The sequence below is a fragment of the Nesoenas mayeri genome (assembly GCF_963082525.1).
Source record: "Nesoenas mayeri genome assembly, chromosome: 5".
NCBI classification, from domain to species: domain Eukaryota; kingdom Metazoa; phylum Chordata; class Aves; order Columbiformes; family Columbidae; genus Nesoenas; species Nesoenas mayeri.
The window spans coordinates 54,356,499-54,377,798 of NC_137548.1; the positions used below are offsets into that span (position 1 = coordinate 54,356,499).

General features: G+C 39.5%; 1 protein-coding gene across 1 annotated transcript in view; it reads left to right on the forward strand.

The window, feature by feature from the left end:
* SERGEF (secretion regulating guanine nucleotide exchange factor) overlaps positions 1 to 21,300 on the forward strand; it is a gene marked incomplete at both ends in the record, with an annotated part of 153,905 nt that overhangs the window by 34,144 nt on the left and 98,461 nt on the right. Inside the window, one exon of the mRNA XM_080345615.1 lies at positions 881 to 1,041. Coding sequence (XP_080201741.1) covers positions 881 to 1,041 — 161 coding nt within the window. The remainder of the gene's footprint in view (positions 1 to 880; positions 1,042 to 21,300) is intronic.

Consider the following 21,300-nt stretch of genomic DNA (forward strand, 5'->3'; position numbering starts at 1 on the left):
ATGACTATGTAACTTTTTTAAATTGGAAGCCCAGAAGGGACAGCTTTTACCTGCAGAGATCTAGTTACTTCATTAGGAGAATAAAGCTATTACTTAGTATGATTGTGTTTAGTGGTAGTGGTGTTTTTTTGTTCTTGTAGGATGTTATTCATACTGGAGAATAGACTTCTGTGTGTCAGTCCTGGAGCAGTGAACCTGGTATAATACATGGAGCGAAGGGTGATCCATATAGTGCTGATTTCATTTAAAGTTATCTTTCCTCGGCCAACGTGCGATTCCTATAAAAACAAACTTGTGCACTTCCAACGCTCAATGATGCCTGAGGTGGCATTCCTGACTATCTGGTAGCTGTCCCGAGGGCTGTTTTTCTCCTAACAGAAGCTGTAACAGAAGGCAACTTTTATCAGAAAACTTAAACTGTATCTTATATACAGGACATGTGGTGGATGTCTCCATGGCAAAGACTGGGAATAGAGAAGAACCTTTAATGTTTCAGGATAAGCTGTTTTGTGTGTGCTTCTGTTAAGTTAAAAATACATCCTTTGTGTAGCCCCAGTGTGTATATTGTATGTGGAAAGTCTGGGTTATGCAGCTTTACTGAGATGGTTTTATTTGTAGCTTGGGCCACCGTAAGGATGTTATTCTGCTAGAAAGCAAGGTCATGAAGTTTGGGCAATTACATAGAAGTACATCATAATACATCCTTAGCTCATTTTAATGTGTTTTTTTTTTTTTTTTCTGCTTCTGGAAGTAAGTTTTCACTAGATTTTTGAAGCTTTAAACAAGATACATTTAGAAGTGTTGTTCTAGTTTTGAATTGGTATCCAGATGTTTCAGGAACCCAGTGAATAAGTAATTGTGAAATGTGTTTTGTGTTTAGAAACTGGCAAGGTATTCACCTGGGGGAGAGCAGACTATGGCCAACTTGGAAGGCATGCAATGGTTCCTGATGGCCAGGAGGCGTGTACAGCATCTGAACAACGCTTGGAGCTGTTGTGTAACATCCCTGTTTCAGTGCCTTGCCTAAACGGAGCATCTCAGGTAAAGAAGAAAATAACCACATTTTTCCTAGAGTGTTTTTTTTTATGTGTGTGTGTATTAAAATAATCAGAACAATTTCCTAATAGAACCTTTTAAAATGTGACAGCACAAGCCCTTGCTGCTCTTCCTGTAAGCTCAGAAGTTAATATGATTAAATTATTTCAAATGTCTTAAAAGGCTTTTGCATTCAGGAACTGATATTGTTTTTTTTTTACTTGGTGGAACCAGAGTTACCATTAGCAGAAGATGCAAAGTTCTCTTGGATATCAGTGTGTGCAGGAGATAGCTGCACCTGCAGTACAGCCTAGCAGATGAGGTGGGAAGCCTTCTGTGACAGTTTAACCAACGGCCTTTCTCTAGCTGACAAATAATAATGCCACAGCCATAGAATATTTCTGTACTTTATGACATCTTTGAGTAACATTGGAGGCTTTCTTTTCATATAGCTAATTTGCTGGAAAAGGGTTTGTCCTCAAGCATAAAGGTGATCAAAAAGAAGACTTAAGTTGTTTGCTGTAGTCTGACCCAAAATGCAACCTGTACTGCCTACAAACTATTTTCTTGGCTTCTTAGTGGCTGAGAGGCAGGATATGGCAATTGACCTTGTGGCAGGCAATGTGCAGATCCCTTCTGGGCAGATAACCAGTTGGAAGGTTTGTATCTCCCTGCGGGGTAGCTGGCAGTCAAAATGCAAGGGGTAAGTACAGGTTGACAGCCTCAGCTGCAGCGTACGTGCTGCATCTCCACCTCCTGGTAGTCTGCCGTGGTGAGATTTTGGTTAGAAGGGTCAACCGCTGCCTGTTCCCATCATCAGTGTTCTGTGAGGAGATGTGAAGTGGAGCTTCAGCGCCCAGGATGCTGCAGTATTGAATAATTTGTTTAGTCAGTACTTAATCCACTGAATCTCAAACAGCTTTCTTACCTGTTTTGAGATGCGTGTCCCTGTTTTTGTCACTAGATATGTATAGAGAGTGCCATTGTTGAATCTGTCAAATGCTGCTTTTTGTTTGTGCTTTGGGCAATGCCTCAAATATGTAGTTCTGTAGTTTTTTATACAATACAAAGCCAAAGCAGCCATAGCTTTTGCACAGGAGAACTTACGCTTCCAGTACAAGTGATCCATGAAGGTGAAGGAAAGGGTTGCATTTAGATATATTCCTTGAAAAGGACAAGAAAAACAATCTCATCTTCATTCTGCTGCCCTCAGCACTGTTCCTTCTTATAGACCTGTGAGAGACCTGATTTGAGTGATTAGCAATGGTAGCGTTCTGGAGCAGGCGTCACTCTTTGTAGAACTAACAGCGTGAAGATGATTTAAGAAGAGTGTGATCAAGAGCTAGCATCATTTGTGCCCTAAGAGGAGCTGTGTTGATGAGAAAAGGAAGGAAAAAGTAGATAATAAGAGTCTAAACTGCTTCACTTCAAGATTACGAAATAATGCCAGAGCTAGAATTTATACTCCAAAATGCACTAAATTGCAGTATGTAGGCTGTGTAGAGTGTGAGCTGGTTTTTGTCTACACACAAGCTGTCCTTTTCTCCATTTGTTGTCATGTGGAGACAAGGTCTGATTTAAGAACTGTATTAAAAGGAATACAGAGAAGATGAGTTCTTTTCCACCTGTACCTTGAATTAACAATTCCAATTTTTAGTGCAGAGAGCTAGTTTAACAGTTGAGGGTTACAACTAATGATTTTTATTCACGGTCTACTTTTATAAATCACTTTTAATGATTCCACTGAATTTTTGGCAAAGTTGTGGTCTGCTGGTTGCCTCTGCACTTCAGTTAATATTGTTAAAACCAAAATGGACAAACTAATCCAAGGATTAGAGAGCAGTATAAAAGGCACAGCAGTTTACCTCAAGGGCAGCCCAGTGGATTTAACCTGCTGCTCCTTGTCCCCATGCCCATGGCTTACCTGCTTTCTCCACCAAGGATCCTCTCTTCTTTGTGCTGAAATTGCTATAACGTCTGCGTCTGTCTAGCACTTCAAAACCTGATTTTTGCAGTGTTGTGAGTGACCTACTCCATTGTGAGTTTGATCTGATAAATTCATTAGGAAGCATTGACCTTGAGAAATATGAGCACATTTTTTTTCTTTCGACTGAAATAACAGAAGAACAAAAGCCTGAGTTTTAGATAATTCTGAATCTGAATATGTCCTTCTGGCAGCTTTAAAAAGAATGTGTGGACATCAGGTTTCCTGGAGTCTCGTGTGTTTAAACTTTCTGAATTATGTGACTGCGGGTCTATTTATTATTTTCTCTCTGTGCTGTGGTGCATAACCACCATGGAATAGGATGAGGCACTGAAAAGAAACTTCGGGCTGTAGCCGAAGTCAGTTGTGCAAGACATTATGCATGCAGTGCTCCTGTGCCGTGGGACGTCCTTGATTGGACCTCTTCAGCACATCTGACTCATCTGCTGCCTGATGTGCATTCACATCCACCGCTCTTCAGATGAAAGGACAATTAAATACAAATGGCCTGAAATATGATGAGCGTCTGTATTTAGCAAATGCTACAAAGACTTGGTTTAATGTTTCCTCCTTGTCAAAATGCTTTTCCAGTCTGTTTCATATTTTTGGTTTAATAGCTATCGTTTTTCTGTTTGTGGTATGTTCAGCATGTCATTCACGTTGCAGCAAAGATTTGCTGCAGCAGTAAACAAATGAGAAGTCTTTGTGCGGTGCTGAACATTCCTTGCTTACCTGGATGGAAGGAAGGGCTATAGTCATTTTGGATATGCAGCACTGTTCACCTGGAGCCATATTTTCATCGTATCCTTCCTCTAATTAAAGCAAACTATGCTAGATTAGAGTTTTCTGTGGAGGAAGATTTGAGATTTCAGTTAAGAAATTAAAAAAATGTCTGTGTTATACTGTGACTGTTGGATATGTGTTTTCTTGGGCTTAATTCCCTTCTCAGTTTTACTATCACACAACTTAAATGTTGATGGTGGATGTGGGGGTAAGTTGTATCAGGGAATGAAAATAACCCATGGACTTGAGGCAGCTGGTACCTGCTGTGTTTATCCCGATCCTACTGTGGCCCATAATTCCAGTGTGTACGTTCATCCCTTGCAATACAGGTTGGTATACATACAACCTGTGTGTGATTCTTTTCTTCAGGGAATGCCATCATTAATACACACATTCATGTGACCCTTTGCAGTCAAATTTGTTGCCGCTTGTTTCAGTTGCAGTAATGTCATGTTTAAGTATTTGAAAGATAGCTACTTTTTCCAATATGTTCTTGGTTTTTCCTTTTTTCACCATTTGTTGCAAGATATTATCTACCTATAAGATAATTCTAAGATATCTGCTATGATGATAATTAATTGATTGATTCTTATATTACTGTTAGGTTAGTGTATAAGCATAATTATTACCTTAACATACAGATGCGGTAATATTGAAAACAGAACCTTTTGGTTTCCCAAAAATGACAGCTATTTTTGTATTTTTTGCCTTCTCAGGGGAAATTGTCAGAGACCTCTTAGTAAGTAAAGCTGTAGTTGAAACTTTAAAGAGTATTAAAAGAAATAACCTGGTAGGGTTGCATATACATAATCTCTGTGCTGTGTGCATGGCTTCTGTGTACTTAGTTGTTTGACTGGGTACTGTAAATATTTGTGGCTAAGTTCTTTATTTTGAATGGTCAAGGCAAGAGGTTTGTATTTTTGTGGGACAGAAACAACAAACTGCACTTTCCTAACTGGATTTTACTGCTCAGAATTTGAGAATGTATGTGTAGTAACTGATCCAATAAGTTGCTTAAAAAAAAACACTTAAGGTGTTAGGGGTGGAGGTGTATACAAACAAGTCTCTCTAGTTTTCCAAGCTCAATAACCTTTAGATAATCCAAGGATACGTTCAATAGAAGTGGTTCTGTGAAAAAACAAAATTTCAGTAAACTCTGTTCCTTGTTCTTTGATTTGCCAGCGCGCCTCAAAACTCCTGATTGTGCCCCAGAAACAGCTGTGGGTCCTGGCAAAATTCAGAGTAAAAGGTACATCTTACTTTGCAACACTTACACCTCATAATGAGAACAAGCAAGGGATAGGAGTGGAAATAGAGAAATTACATTATTTCAGGTGTGACAAAAAGTCAGCTGGAAAGCTGAGAAGAGAACCTAGGTATTACATACTCTACTCCAGCCCTTTACTCACTGAACTCTCTCTCTTGTGATATCACTAGAAGGGCAAGTTTGTTGATATCCGCACGCTCCAGACAGGTCAGACTAGTACTTGTGTTATTTTTCAGTTAGTGTGTGTTGCTTTCCCTGGATGTTTGTTTAATGCTGTTAGATCTGTTCATCTAGTGATTCTTCATAAGGAGAGACCCCCATAGGACGAGAGAGCGAGCCTGGCTTGTCTTTTTCTGAGGGGTTTGTGAGGACCTTCTGGACCAATTAATTAAGTTATCCTTATTCTTAAGTTGAAGTGATGTGCAATTTCTCACTTGGTAAGCAAGTAGCACAATATGTTTTATTCTTTGTCATGAATTGGTGTCTTTTACAAAGTTGGTCTTGATTGGTGTCCTTTGAGAAATGGCATTGTTGAATTTTCCTTGATTGGTGCAGGTTGGTTTTGTTATGCTGTTCTAGAGATGCAATGATAAAAATGATAATGCAGAGTTGGTCCCTTTAATATTCTTGCAAGAGTGGAAATCAAGTTCTTGGCTTATCAATTAATGTAGAGTGACAATAAAGGAAAATAAAGATCATGTAGAAGTAGATTCTGAATACAACTCACTGTGCAAATGAGACGTTTCAGCTAAGGATGAAAATAGAGACCAAATTCTTGAATTTATCATTAGGGGGAAAGAAACCCAAACAGGATATATCAAAAGAATGAAACTGCAGTCGCATACAAAATACAAATGCAATGTTAGATGAGGTGTGTTTGTGTGATCTGCACGCCCTGTGTAGGAGAATAACACTAATCTTGGCAATGCTGCAAGACTGAGGGGAGTTTACAGTTATATCACAGGAAATGAGAAAATGGGATTTACTTCTTAAGTCACTTGGTTCTCCCTGTCGGTCTCCTCGCAGGAAATTGAGAGCAATAACAAACTGCTGAAATTCAAATGTAATGTTTTATCATCCCATTTATTCTGTGCTTTTAAAATCCCATTAAGACATGGCTGTGGTTTGTAAAGAGTATCTTATGGCCTGGCTAGAGAGATATTTAACACTCACAGCAAAGCCTTTTCTGAAAGTTAGGAATACCAGTGTGTTAGGCAGCAGAGGTTACTCTGGAAGTTATTAGTCTGCCCCATGAAAACCATAGCCTAGTTGCAATTTTATTGTATACAATTTGGTGAAGCTCAGCTATTTAACACTGGGTGAGAGAATGAGGAGCTTTGCTTTCTTCTACTCCTTGTGGCTAGAAGCAGAGCCTAGATCACCAGCTCTAGGTGTGTAATTTTTGAAAAGCAAAGAGGAGATGATATTTGTTCCCAGAACTGTGCTTCCTATCACCCATACCAGTTTCTACAGCTGGTATTGCAGAAAGGGAGCTGGGAAATCAAATTCACACCAAGTGAATGGCAAAGGAGAACTCTCGCACTGCCTTTGCATGCCAGAGAGCATATGCTGCATGAATACAAACTAGAGGTTTTCCAGTTATCACTTTTTCAGGTGAGAGTTGGTTTAAAATGATGAGAATTGCTCTGCAGGGGTTGTAGTGTAGCATTGAGCTGGCAGCCAGGGGTCAGGCTGCTTTGTAACCTGTGTGGGAGCCCATGAAGGGTTGATTTGCCTGCAGTTTTGGTGAAGTAGGAGAGGATTGACATGAGATGAAGTCAGGAGCTGGAGACCCACACAGCATGTTGTGACCGAGGTGGTATAAATGTGAGTGCGGGTGAAGCCTTAATATTCATAATTCATACATCTGTTTTCCATTTGATAGCATGTCGCAGTTACAATTCCAAATGAATACCTCATTTGGAGGTATTGGGGAAATGGAGAGAGACTAAAACTGCTTGCAGCAGTAGCCATGGCTTGTGCATACGCGCATGAGCTGTCAGTAATGTGGCCCTAACAATGAGACCAAATTGGCAGCTGTATTTAATCAGCCTACCTATTAATATCCAAATGACTAATCTAAATTATCTTGTTTTAACTCTGTGACCTGCTTGTGCTCATACTTTATTTCTTAAATTAAAAATACTGACTGGGTCCCATCCTGCATGGATTGTTCTAACAACAGTGCACCATGACTGTGACTCACTCAAGCTTGTGATCCAGCTTATTGCTCCTCTGAAGTATTTCTTTGCACCAACAAATGCCATGAACCTTCACTGGTGCTGTTCACATGCATGATGCAGTTAATGTCTGCTAACCAGTCATGGGGAGCACTTAAAATTTGCTTTAAAAACGTACTTTGTGTTAAGACAAAGCCCCTGTGAGCAGCAGCCTTGGAAGGTGACAACTTAGTGCAGAAATCCAGTTCTGCCTCACTGATGTTGTCTCAGTTGCCTTGTTCATCCATGAGGAGCCTAAACAGGTTTCAATGTAAAAGGTACCCATCCTAGTTTGAGGTGAATGAGGTCTACACCAGGGTATGTGCATGGCCCTGTTCCAAATCCAAGTGAAAATATGGTTTGAAGCAAGAGGTTGGTGGAAAAGGCCCTAAAGCATGCTGTTTTTCATTCTCAATTTGTCATTAGAACTGTTACAGAGAAGGGATTAACAAATCAATGCAGGCTAAAACGAGAGAAAATCAATAAGAAACTGTAGTGAACTGGAACAAAGCTATCAGTTTACAGCATCCTCTGCAAATAAATCTCATACCTCCTTGTATGGATGGAAAAATAATGCAAAAATGGTGATTTAGAGTTAGATTGTTTTTTACCTGGCTGAACTCAGAATTTAAGTAACATTTATACCAGAAGTTCCTTGACCTTATGTTTCCTTTTTCTTTTGTGTTGAGGAATCTTATTGGCAGGTTCTATTATATAACAGTGGAATCTTAAGGAAGAAACTCAAGGAGAAATACATCATTCAGGTTACCCTCAGAGGAGTTTGATGGAACACTCCCTTTAATTGTTTACTTTTTTGTATTAGTAGAAATGACTTAATTAGTTCATTGTTTTTCTGTCTCTTCTTCTTAAGAATGTTACTTTCAAAAAGTTATTCCTTAATAGGTAGCATGCATTACGTAGCTGGAAAATATGCTGGGCTGCTGGGTAGTGTACTACAGATGAATGAAATGGGAGAGATCTTAGTGTTTCCAACTCTACCTGTTTATTGAGTTGTTCCATTAGTCCTTTCAAACTCATTTGTCACTGTAGGGCCATAACTCACTGAGGCATCAAGTGCTGTTCTGGCCAGCACACAGGCTGCTTCTCCCGGCTTTTAATTTAAGGATTTTTGGATTTCATTTGAACTTGGCTTGTGCTTTTACGCCGATGATGGTGTTTGTTTTCGTTTGTCTGATGTTTCCAGCTTTCATTTGTCAATGAGTCATTGAAGCTGTGAACCCTGCCAGTCTTTCTGGCCTTTGTGCTTATGCTGTAAGTTACTCTAAAGCTACTGTTTAACAAAAGATTCGGAAAAGAGAGAAACCTGTGTTTCTGCTGTGATGCTTAAAGCTGCTGCTGTGCCATGGCACACAGCAAGTTTCAAAGCCTGGTTTACTGGGTTGCCTGCTAAATGACAGGTACCTGTTTGTCCTCCCACTTGGTGGCTCATCTCCTTTGCCTGTTGGCTGCTTGTGCCTCTAGTTTAAACTGAAGTTATCAAAGGAAGAAGCTGCCTCTCAACTCTGTATGTGTTTTTTTTATGTGGTCCAGCATAGTCTGTGCCTTTTCTCCAGTGCCAGCATTCAACCAACAGAAATTGTTTGTGAAAGGAGGAAGAGGAAGGAAAAGCAAAAGTAAAAATGATGCATCTAATCCTGTGAGGACCAAATTATTAAACTGTCTCCTGTTTTAAAACCTGCCAAAGGTTTTATTCTTAGTCTCCTGGCAGTTGATTGCTGAGGTCTCTATAAATTCAAATAATATCATATGTAATCAGGTACTAGGAAAGATCACTGAGACCTATGCTCCTGTTGATGCCTTGCAGGTTTTTTTTTAAATAATAGAAAAAGCAAATATAAACCTTACAATTTTTAAAAATTATTTCATTATCAGAGAGAGAAAAAAAAAATTGATAGTCTTTTAGAGGTTTGGTTCCAAAAATGCCACTTCCTACATTTTACCACTTGGGCTCCCATTTTCCCACTCATCCTTTTCTTCCCAGGTGTGGAGCTGATGTGAACAATCCCCTCCTCGGTAACGAGCGCCTAGGTAGCCAGTATGGGGTTCCTACAGTGTGTTTGCTTTTCCAGAACATTGTTTGACATGATGTTTCTGCTCTTAAGTGTTAAATTAGCAAGCATTAAATAGCCAGTTTTGTTATTGGTGATCACTTCAGTGGAAATCCTTTCTGTCCAGCTTTTCTAAGTTGCTGAGGTTTACCTGCAGCCTCCACTGGCAGTTGATTTCACACTTTGAAAGTATGAAACCCATTCAAAGTTTTGAAGACCTGACACTTTAGCTTATTTCTGTAGAAAGAAAAAGTTTAAAAAAAAAAAAAAGAAGAAAAAGACCAGGCTCTGCTGGAACTCACAAGAGTGTATGGAGAGGGAAGGGATGAAAGCCATCTAACAAACTTCATCTAACAGATTTCAGCCACTTTGATCTAGACAGAGATATTATGGTGTCCAACATTTGATTAAGTGCTCTATGAAAGATATATTGCAGGTGCATATAAATATGCAATTCTGTTGCTTTTTGTATATGACAAGATGTTGCACTTTGTATTTGTAAGTTGTTTTCTGTACAGGTGAATCTTATTCCCTTCTTATGTCTTTTCTGTTTGGTCCCCTTTTTAATGTCTGGATGGAGGGAACCCCTTTTTCTTTGGTAGTTTTGGGAAAGAGTTTTATGACTTGAAGTCGCAAAAGTAAATTCCAGAAATTGCAAACAGTGGATTGATTATTTTTTCCCTTTGACTTCTTGATCTGTTATTTCTTCTTTTTTAGGATTTAACCACTACAAAACAAAAATGAAAGCATCCTGATTTTCCTAAAGATTCACTGTGGTAATGCAATTAAAATGAAAAAAGGAGCCCCCACTTTTAGAGCAAATAGCTGTGTATTTATAAAAATTTAGACAGTCATTGGTTTACAATTATAAAAAAAATGTTGTGACTTTTGGGAGCGCAGTTACGAGAATTTTTCCGAACTTTGTGAGGAAATAACATGAAGTGAGATGGAAAGCATTGCAAGGCTTTTAATTATTGGGAACATTACAAAAACATGGTTTAAATGTATTTCTTCCTTACCATGAGAACCACATAGGGAGATGGCTCTTCTCCTCCAGTGCCTGCCACTGACATCTTTCCAGTTGGCTCAGCGAATTGGATCATTGAGGCTGCCGTGATACCGCGCGAGCACAAGTTTCCACCTGTCCGCACGCGATCCGGCTGAGCTCAAGTGACGTTTGTGGTGTTATGTGAGCCCAAGTCCTGCCCTTGGCCCCTCCCGAGGGCTCAGCTGTGGTACCTGCAGCGGTGAGTTCAACACATCAGACTGGGGAGCAATGTGCTGTAGTTGCATTCATGCCGTCAGGAAACCTTGAAAACTCAGTGGATGAGAAATACCAGTGAAATTAATGTGTTTGCTGGAGAAAAGAGCTGTCATCTTGATTCTCCATCTTATGTGCTTGTCATATATATACATATATATATATAAATATAAAAGCTCTTAGAATTCAGCTTCCTAAAAATATGGTCCACTTTGCAGTTTAGCATTCAGCTAGAGCAAGTGAAGGTGCTTTGTGGCCAGTGCAAACGTAGAAGTGTTTCAAGTGTTCCTGAATTGAGGTCTGGAAAGCATTACAGTAACTTCTCACGTTGGCTGTTGGCAGCTTGGACAAACACACAGGTTTCATGCAGTGTGGTGTTGGTTGCTCCAATACCGCCTTGCTTGATACGATACATGATATAAGGGATGTGGAGAGAAGTTGGCACAAGGCAATCTTTTCACCTTAAGTCTCTCAAGTACTGATGTGAAGAACTGATTCAGGTCTGAAGCCTTTATTTGATCCTACCCTTTATTTCATGGTCTTGAGTGAATTGTTGGACAAGGAGAACATTTATTAAAACAGTTGTTATTCCCAACACTGATATGGGTATTTGAAAGCGTAAGTTGTATTATCAGTGATCTTATCTTGAGCTTTTTTTTGCTTTGCAGTGAATGTAATGTTTTCATTGGGAATGCAAGTCACAGGTTGTGGTGGGAGGGGATCTTGCCAGTCTTCAGAAAATAAAAATTCACAATCTTTTGCTGTTTCATGGCACCTGCTGTGGTTTGATTCTTAATTCTGTTTTAAAAGAATACAAAATATTATTTCATGGTTATTGTATCATGTGGAAATAGAAGTAACCTTAAACAAATGAGTAAATGGAAGTCTGTGATGACAATCACTTTTTAAGTTTCATTCCATATCTCTAAGACTTTTTCCTCTCTGATACTGCTGATTCTACTCAGTATTTGTATCTGGGACCTCCATTACCCAGAATTGAGGTTTAGAAAAATGTAGACACTGATAGAACTGTGTTTACATGGTCAGGTGTAAAAATTTGTTTCATTTTATTTTGTTTGTTTGGTTTGATGTTCAGTTTAGACGTTAGACTGAAATCTCCTGAACAGAACATAATGTTGAGATTTGCAGCTTCAGAAAATGAGGGAGTACTTGGAACAAAGTAATAGAAGGCTCTCGTTTGGTTCAGCAGTTTGCATTAAGTCTTAGAGGATTAATTTGCTGTCTCTGTTTTCCCTTGCCACAGCAAGTCTGAGATACAGACTGCTTGGAGGGGCATGAAAAGCAAAGTGCTTGTGTCTTTTTATTTAAAAAGATTAAGGTGGCATTTGTGAATTATGGTGATGCTGTTTAATAATCTTAAGATTCAATTGTGTTAGCTTAGCTGAGAAGCTGTTCAGAAATATGAAATAGGATATGATGTGAATTTAGTGTCTTTCATGTTTGAGAGATAACGTGTCCTACCCCCACCCCCTCAACAAATGAGGATGGTAGAGTGTCCTGTTTTGCTTTTTGGCGTGGTACATGGAGACATCTACACAGTCTTGCAGCCAAATGAGTCAGGAGTGCACCAGGACTCAGAGTATGCAGGGTTTTCAAGGATGGCTGGTTTTGTGTGTGAGGTCTCTGTTAGCAGTCAGATTGGCAGAAAGCCAGTGAGAAAAGAGCAGTTATTCACTTGTGTTGAGTTCGTGCTCAGCATGCCATGCCAGAGAGCGTTCTAGTAAAGTCATTTTGTCTGAGGACTTCAGATTTAGTAATGCTAAATATGTGAGGGACTACTGATGTACCACTGCTGAAATTAAACATACATTCCAGGTTGCTCTTTCAACCTTTTTTGCCTGTACTCTCCACCTCACACTTTATTTGCTGACAGCTTCTTTTAGATACCTGTGTTACTACAGGGACTTCAAATTATGCTGCTGCTTATCTTTTTGGCGACAGATAACATGCTTCAGAACCATCTCTTCCCATTCAGTGAGACTGCATGTGCTTTCTCTAGGTCCTGGGACTGAAAGAGAAACATTTTGCTTTCTCCTCTTTTGTTATTACGGGGCTGAGCAGTCAATTTTGATAATTTGAGAAATCAGGACCAAATTCTGAAATTGATAAATGGGATTCATTGTGATGTACTTGTTTTGTATGCTTACACATTTGTTGAAAGAAATGTATTATATACAAAATAATGGATTCCATCTACCTTTCGTATTTTCTTTTGTATTCAATACTATATGTTGGCATATATTCAGGAAGAAAATTCATAAAAAGCAGCATTAAACCACTTGGAATGGTGAAGATAATTTAGTTTTATGTTTGAGCTAACAAAAATGAATCTATGAATTTTTGATTTCCTCTTCAGTGAGGCTACTTTAATGTCATTCACGTAGTAGTTTTTAATTCAATTCATGGTAAGACACAGATGTCAGAACTAGTAAAAATACAGGTGTTGTGCTTGTGTTGTTACGTGTAATTTAGATATACCTAGTCATAATTGAAGAAGAATACTTTGATTTTAGAGAACTGATATTAGAAAACCCGTGGTTATTATATTTGTCTGAGTTGCATCTCCCAACAGTTCAGATAATTTGCTTTCACTTGTAGTTTATTTAACAGATATCTCTCATGCCAGCTTGTAATCATTACAAATGCCTTAGCTGAAGCTTTGTGAGATATTTTGCTTCTGTGTATTTTCCCGTTTCTTTTTCTTGCTGTCTTGCCCAAGAGAGTTGTTGTTGTGTAGACCTACTGCGAGCCATCTGGTGTGGCTGCCGGGCAGCCAGCGCCGCACACCTGAACAAGCCGGTCACACTGTTCACATTTGTCACAGTGCTGGACCTGCACCTGTGAGAGATTGTCTGCAGACAGCTTTGCTGCCTTTTTAAAAATGTATGTTTGATCATCAATCTTGGGATACGTCAGTGCATTATTTCTCAGAGAAAAGACCTTCTCCAGACTTTGGGAAAAGGAGTGTTCCAATGGCTATAAGCAGGTGTCCTTGGCTTTTGAAAATTCTGTAAGGTCTGCAGTCTGTTTGGACCTTCTGGGCGATAGCATCAGGCCTGCCAGTCACTATCTCAAGGACACTTTTTTCTTATATACTATGCATCCTCCTGCTTTTGAAGAGAAGAAACTTCTGTACTGCAGAAACCTGAAGGCATGGCTTTTTAGTCACCATTTCTTCAGCCAAGGGCAATACCTCAAGGTGAGATGCAGTAGCGCTTTATTTCCCCTGGATCAGTGTCAAACTTTTCAGCTGAATTTTAGAGCTGACCTGCCTGATGTTTAAATAATCTTTTCCTTTCTCTGGCAATGCAGCAGCACATTTCCCCTACTCCTCCCAGGCAGATTCTGCTACCGGAGTTGCAGAAATGAATAAAAGACTTAGTGGTCAATAGTTGCACTCTGCACCTCTTTCTCAAAGCATAAGCTCTGCTACATGTAGAAAAAATCCCCAATGTTTCTCTCCTGTCTTTCTGTCTTTGTAATGCATGTCAAGCCTGGCTTTACTGGATGGAGATGGGTGAAGAGCTGAAGACCAGCACATTGCCAGTCACAGCAAGGCAAACTGCATGATCCTGGGAGAGCAGAAGGAATGCACCAGTGGTTTTAGATGACTATACAAAATTATTCTATTAGCTGATTATGCAGCAAGCCCAACTGCATCTTCTCATCTAGAAGTTGCGACAAATCCATTGTTCATACTGCTGCTCTTGTCTCCTTGCCGTGCTAAAATCGGGAAGCATTGTGCACCTGCTGTCTGCACCGAGTCCCATCCTGGTGGGCAGGCTTTTCAAACAAGCTTTGCAGGTGAGCCGTCTTGGAGCAGCAGCACAGTTCAAAGTGTATCTTAAGAAAAGAGCTGACAAAAGAAAGAGGGGTAAAACCCACATGATTTAACAGCAGCAATGCTTAGGTCCCTGATGGACAGAGTAGAATAAAAGGGATGAGGAAAAAGCCAGCAAACGTTCCTATGTGTAGTATAACTCGTCATAGTAAATCTCCTGTATAGAATCCTTTGACATTTGTTTGTAGACAACACAGCTCTACAGAACTCTTGACCGGAGACCTGAAATGCAGCAGAAGTGTTTGGTCAAGTCCGGTGCTGATGCAGAGAGGTACTTGTGAGTCAGTGGAGCTCCACGATACCTAGTGTGAAGCCATATGGTCGCTCAGTTCCTGATGGCTGTCATTGATAACATGAGAGATACATTCATTTAAGGCAGTTAGAGTAGTGATCATCTATGAGAGGCAGTGTACATGCATTAAGGCAAGCTTTTCCTGCAAGTCTTGTGATGATTTTTTTTTGATATTTCTTGAAACCTTGTTTTAAAAAAAATCTTGAAAACCACAAACTTCAAGTTTTAATGCCAAAGTGAAATAGAAAGATTGCAGCCCTATGTTGTCTATTAAAAAAGCCCTCTTGTTTTTAAGCTAGCTTCGCAACACTATTGTGGCTTCAACTGAGTTCTTAAAGTGTTTATGGATAAAAATATTGTAGTTGTCATTTGAAAACATCCAATTTTACATTCAGCTGTGCAGAGTATGCTTGATTAGGCCTATTGATTTGAGAAGTAAGGTAAAGCTGAAGATGATTAAGTGAAACAGATTTTAGCTCAATGCAAATGTTTTTAAGGAATTAAACATAAATGTTTTTAAGGAATTAAACATAAATGTTTTTAAGGAATTAAACATTTACTTATGAGCAAGAATAAGCATACTGACTTTGTCTCTTAGGGACAAGTGAATGAAATTGGCTAATAATGTGATGAATGAAATGGTGCGAGAAATAAATGTTTGTTGTCAAGTCTTTTTTTATGTAATTGAAGAGCACAAAAAAATGAAGACGATTTTAAAATATCCTGATGTATTGCTCTGTGTGTCTTGTTGCAGCTTACAGTTCATGTGGTATGGTGAAGGTTATTAGTGGCTGCTCAAGCTAACATGATTTTTTTTTTCAATTGAATTTGAGAAATCTGGAATTAGGCCAGAGGGCTACACATTCCAGTAAACGACTAAAAGTGAAATTGTGTCTAAATGACTCTTTCACTGATGTCTAAGCCACTGAAATATGTATTATCATAGTTGCTGAAAAATTACTTCATCATTTCAAAGAGCTTTATTTTAGTTAATGTAACCCTCTTCTTCATTCTAATACTGGTTTGGTCTCTGATCTATTGGATTCAGTAAGTATTTGAAGTTGGAATTTCCCATGACCTCTGTCATGTTAATGGGTCTTTAATGCTGGGAAAGCATAATTTATTCTTGTGAAGGTTGCAGAGTAATAGCACATAGCTCCTTAGAGAAGAGTGAACTTTAACAGCAATATTATGAACCTATCCCAGTATATGTTAATGTTGCTGTGGCTGCTGTGTATGAAGGCAGCATAACATTTTGTTTCAGCTTTCTGTTTCGTTGCCCAAATTTGTTAAAGTAATTAACCACTCAGGAGAGAAACTTCCGTGTGTGCCCTCTGTTCTGAATTGACTTTATTTTGAAACAGTGACCAGACCCAACCCATTCATCCTTAAATTTTAGGAGACTTGTTCTACCCTTGAATAATATTGATGATGTTGGAAACATAAGATGGGTTGTTCTGAGTAAATACTTACACAAAAGAAAACTGACCTTGGAAAATAAGAGTTTAAAAGTCCCCTCACCTGAGATGATTAGAGTTTATTTGAAAACCATGTAGTTGTTTTAAGAGTTTTGAGGTTTTTTTGAGGTGGTCTCAGTACTTTGTTTACTGTTAACTGAAACCAATAGATTAAAATCTTACAAGTAAGATCTTTTTAGGCTTATTCAGCATGGAGAAGAGAAGGTTTCAAGGGCACATAGTAGCAGCCTGCCAATACCTACAAGGAAGTTCATCAGGAAGATGGAGTTGCACAGGAGGATGGGAAACAAAGGACACAAATTAAAATGCAAGGTTCAGACTTAATCTAAGGAAATCCTTTTTCACCATGAGGACAATCAAGGAGTGGAACAAGCTGCTCAGAGAGGTTGTACCATTTCCATTCTTAGAGAATGGAAGACTCCTCTGGATAAAGCCCAAGCAACGTGGTCAGATCTCGTCGCTGACTTGGCTGTGAGCAGGGCATTAGACTAGAAACCACCTGAGGTCCTACTGAATATGAGTTATCCTGTGATCTTAAGATCCCATTTCTGTCCTTAAAACTGTTTCCATACCTGCTCAAAATTCAGATTTAGGAAGCTTCATTGCTGTAATATAACAAGCTGCAAGAAGGATGAGTTTTCAGGTTATTTGTTAAAATGCACTGGGCAAGGCTCATATCAAGTTTGGTTTGCAGAAGTGAAGCTTCTTACTAGGAAGACAACAAATGAGAGAGAAGGAAATTAAAGAAATCATGCCTTTTTTTTCTTGGTGACTATAATACACGATTTGGGTGCAGCAAAATGTATAGAAGCATTATGTAAGCAGTTCAGAGATCTCAGTGTGCCCCACTGGGTACAGTGAGGTGCTTGTGTCACTCCGATGGGGTAGAAGCTGGCATCTTCTTTCCAGCACTGGCTTGTGGAGAGGAGGGCTGTAACTGAAATAGCAACCTGGAAAAAACTACTTCATGGTTCAGTGATTCTTTATTGTTGTTTTGTTTTAGCCCCAAAGCACTAAAATTAGCCGTCCGCTCCTCTTTGTTCTTATTTTCTTTATATTCCGAAGTTCGCAGAGGAGAAAATGTGCTGAAAAGCTACTCTGCAGTTGAATTATATCCATACATTGAAATCAGAGCCCTTGATCTGGATGCTTCGAATGATAATTTGATTTTTAGGGTTCGTTCTGCTGTTTCTCTAGTTATGTGCCATTTTCTAGCATAAATTACTCTCTGGTCATGTAAAATTAAGGCATATTGATTTACACTGACAGTTTTGCTTTAAATTTATAAGTATAATTTTAATTCTATGCCCTTCTCACTGTCCTCTGTTCTCTTTTGAGAAGTAATAGATGCAGAGTCTGTGTGACAGATCTGCTACTGAAATTAGTTCACTAAAAACAGAGCCTCTGCTCTTCAGAAAATTAGAAAACCTGATGTCTGCAATGTTGTGTTCTTCTGCAAGGGTAAACAGAAAACTGAAAGGAGACAGAGCTGTTTAGAGGTGACACAGATGTGACTTTGTCATCATTAAAATGTTTCCTGGAAAAGACTGTTGTGATTCATGAGAATCATTTTTATTTGAGTGTTTCTTCTGAGTTACAGTATTAGTCATCTGGAATCATGTACACTGTCTGCAGTTCTTTTTAAGGATCTTTGCTTGTCTGAAGAAGTTCCCATTATTTTTGTTCTTTCTCAGAGTGGTATATGTGAACCTTTAAACCCAAAGCTAATTTTCTTTACCTTAATTACTCTTGACGTGTTAAGTCGGCTTGATCCACAAATAACAGTGCTAGAAATAAGGCCTTTGATTTTCACTTATTTATTTTCTACTAATGCCTGGATTGTCTACTTTGGGTTTGAATTAAAGGGCTCACAATCAGTTTTTTTGGGGAAACAGCACCTAGCCCCAGGTTCTACTTTTCTTTGAAAAATCTGCAAGACAGCTACAAGGGACCTTTTCCATGCTTTGTGAGAGCAGCAATGCTGCTGTTCTGCTAAACCACGTTACTTGTGGGGCTGGCTTTGGCATGATGAAATCACTGAGGTTTGAAGAGTTGTCTGTTTGCAAATCACCAGTGTTTTCCTACAAGCTGACTTGGGTTTTCAAGGTTCACTGTGTAGCTGATATTTACTTCCTGTATAGTTTCCACCTGCAGAAGAGAATAAGGAATGGAAGTGCACTTGGTAGCTTTTCATGGCAGGTGAAGCACTTTTGTGGGGCTGCTTGGGTACCTTCTGCAAATGGTGGTATGAAAGTCTGGCTGGCATTGAATTAGTGCTGTGGAAGGTTACCAAATAAATCCCAAGGAGCCCAAGTCTGGTGATTGATACAGATCACTGGTGTTGAATAGAAGAATCTTGTTTTCGTGGAGTTTTCAGTCTGTAATGATTCAAAATAAGTTGTCTTTTATTTTTGTCTCCCAGTGGCTTGGGATGTCTGCAGTAAGATGTTAGACTTGGTAGTGCACAGATGCAAACAAAAAATACTATTTCTTAGGCTCTTTACTGGCTAAGTATACAGAGATGCTTGCTGGCGGCACACAGGAAGGAAACAATCCCATTGACATTTCGTGTGGTTTGCAGTTGACGTGAAGTGTGTGGTGTTATCAGGTTTTTCTTCCTTGTTTGTGGGTATTGTAACAGTGGCAAAACTTTCAGAGAAGGATTTTTGACGTTTGAGTGTACATAGAAAGCTTTGGAAAACAAAACCAGGTAGTGTTTTGGTTGAAATATGAGCGGATAGCAGAAGGGACTGACTATTGTGTGTGTAGAGCAAGTGGCCAAAGTATGGAGGTGGGTGGCCCACTGCTGGTGCAGATGCCATCCTGTGGTTTTCACTAGGGAGGCTGCTTTATTGAAGACTTTTGGGGAGTGACACAGCAGGGCCAGCACTACTGCCAGGTCTGGGGAGTCCTGGCTGTCAATTCTTTCCATGCTGGTGGCACAGCTGGTGTTGGCTGCTTTGAAACCAGGTAGAAATCTGAGCAGCTCTAAGCACTAAAGCGGTATGTCTGACATGTGTAGCTGGAAAGGTGCTTTACCAGTTTAGTTAAAGGCAGTGAAAGTGTGCCACAGTGCCGTAAGATTGTTAAAAGGCAAAGGCAGTATAAAAGGACTTTTATGAATGCAGCTTGCCATTGGACCTGTAATTTTCCATGATACCTATTAATTTGAATTTCTGTGTAACAGCATTACACAGGTTTGGGGCAAGTGAGAAAGTGCAAAATTGTTATCTTCTCATACATAAAATCTGGCACCACAAAGGATGTCTCTTGCAGGTTTGCAAACTTTCCAGAATTCTCTGTAGCTGTTGGAGCTTGAAAAGGTTAATTCAGTTAGTAGTCTCATTGTGTGTGTAAGACCTGTGGGATGAGCAAAGAAGAAACATTAAAAAGAAATATAACATTTTTTTTAACACTTAAGGTACATTAGAAATCATATTAGTTATCTAAAAGCTTTAAAACCAGTCATTATTCATGTAGAGACCATCTTGGTGGCTACCAACATGAGCTGATTTCACATGGAGTTCAAAGGTTGTACATCCCTTTGCAATGCTGAATGAACTTTGCAGAGAGTTGTGGGTATCTCTGCAGTATATTTAAGGCACCTTTGATATACATAATATTGATACGTTTGGCAGGATTTATAAACTTTTCTGGTGCTGACAAAAGTCAATCTTTCCTGTTCCAAGGTGAAGTCCAAAAATAAGCACCTCAATTTGTGATAAATAGCCTATGCATTAGATGTTGTCAAGGGCTCTTGAGTTAAACATGCTTGAAATTTTTAGACCAGGCTGGTTTTGAGATATGATGTGCCAAAACAGAGTTGGAAAATTTTGGCAATAGTATTGCCCTTTTTCATTCTTTCAGCCGCAGAACTGAACAGACCTGTATTCTCTTATCCTCTTGCCTCCTCTTTGAACCTACTGCCTGGTAAATGTAGATATAGCAGGGGAAAAAAAAGCTGTTGAAATCACTGTTTTGTATCCTGTCCCCCTAAATGCTTGCATGTCAGAGTTAATTTTGCTTGTGTTGTAACAGCGGTACTGCAGCTCTGTGGGAGCGAGCTGTGGCTGGGAGCCTCTCTGGCAGCTTGCTTTCATGCCGGCAGCTTGGCTTGTTTAATGAACACTAAATTCTGCTGAAAATGATCTGGACACAAGGGTGTAGGCATTTTTGTTGCTGCTCTTCCAGAAAAGGAGCCACAAGCTGGGAAAAGTTTTCCAGTGGTAAATTTATTAGATGTTATGGCTATTAAAAAAAGCCCCCAACTTCTCCAGAAGGATGTCTTTAGAAACCTGTAGAACTTTTCTGCTCAGTTGCATACCAAGTATGTGTTTTTATCAGGGAGTACTGGATGGCAAACTTTCACTCTGATGGTTTGATTGTCAGCGAGTCGTGCTCACCTTTCTAAATCACTGACAGGGTAATAAAATTAGACAGTGTTTCACCACACTGTCCTCAAACGGAAACTGAGAAAAGAAATGGAAACGAATCTCTAATAATAAGGCACCTTCACTTCTTGGTAAGTGATTTTACATCCGAAATCAGTGTTCAGAATTCTGACACCCCGATCAGGAATAGCTCTGTTATGTTACACAAGTATGCTACGAGTCATAGAATCATTTTGGTTGGAAAAAACCTTTAAGATCATCAAGTCCAACAGTTAATCTAGCGCTGCCAAGTCCACCACTAAACCATGTCCCTAAGAACCTCATTTGTATGTCTTTTAAACATGTCTGGGGATGGTGACTCAACCACTTCCCCAGGCAGTCTGTTCCAGTGCTTCGCAACCCTTTCCATGAAGAAGTTTTTCCTAATATCCAATCTAAACCTCCCCTGATGCAACTTGGGAGCATTTCCTCTTGTTACCTGGGAGGGAAACCAACAGGTAGTTGTAGAGAGTGATACGGTCCCCCCTCAGCCTCCTTTTCTCCAGATTAAACAGCCTCAGCTGCTCCTGGTCAGACTTGTGCTCCAGACCCCTCACCAGCTTTGTCGCCCTCCTCTGCACTCTCTCTAGTATTTCAATGTCCTTCTTATGATGAGGGGC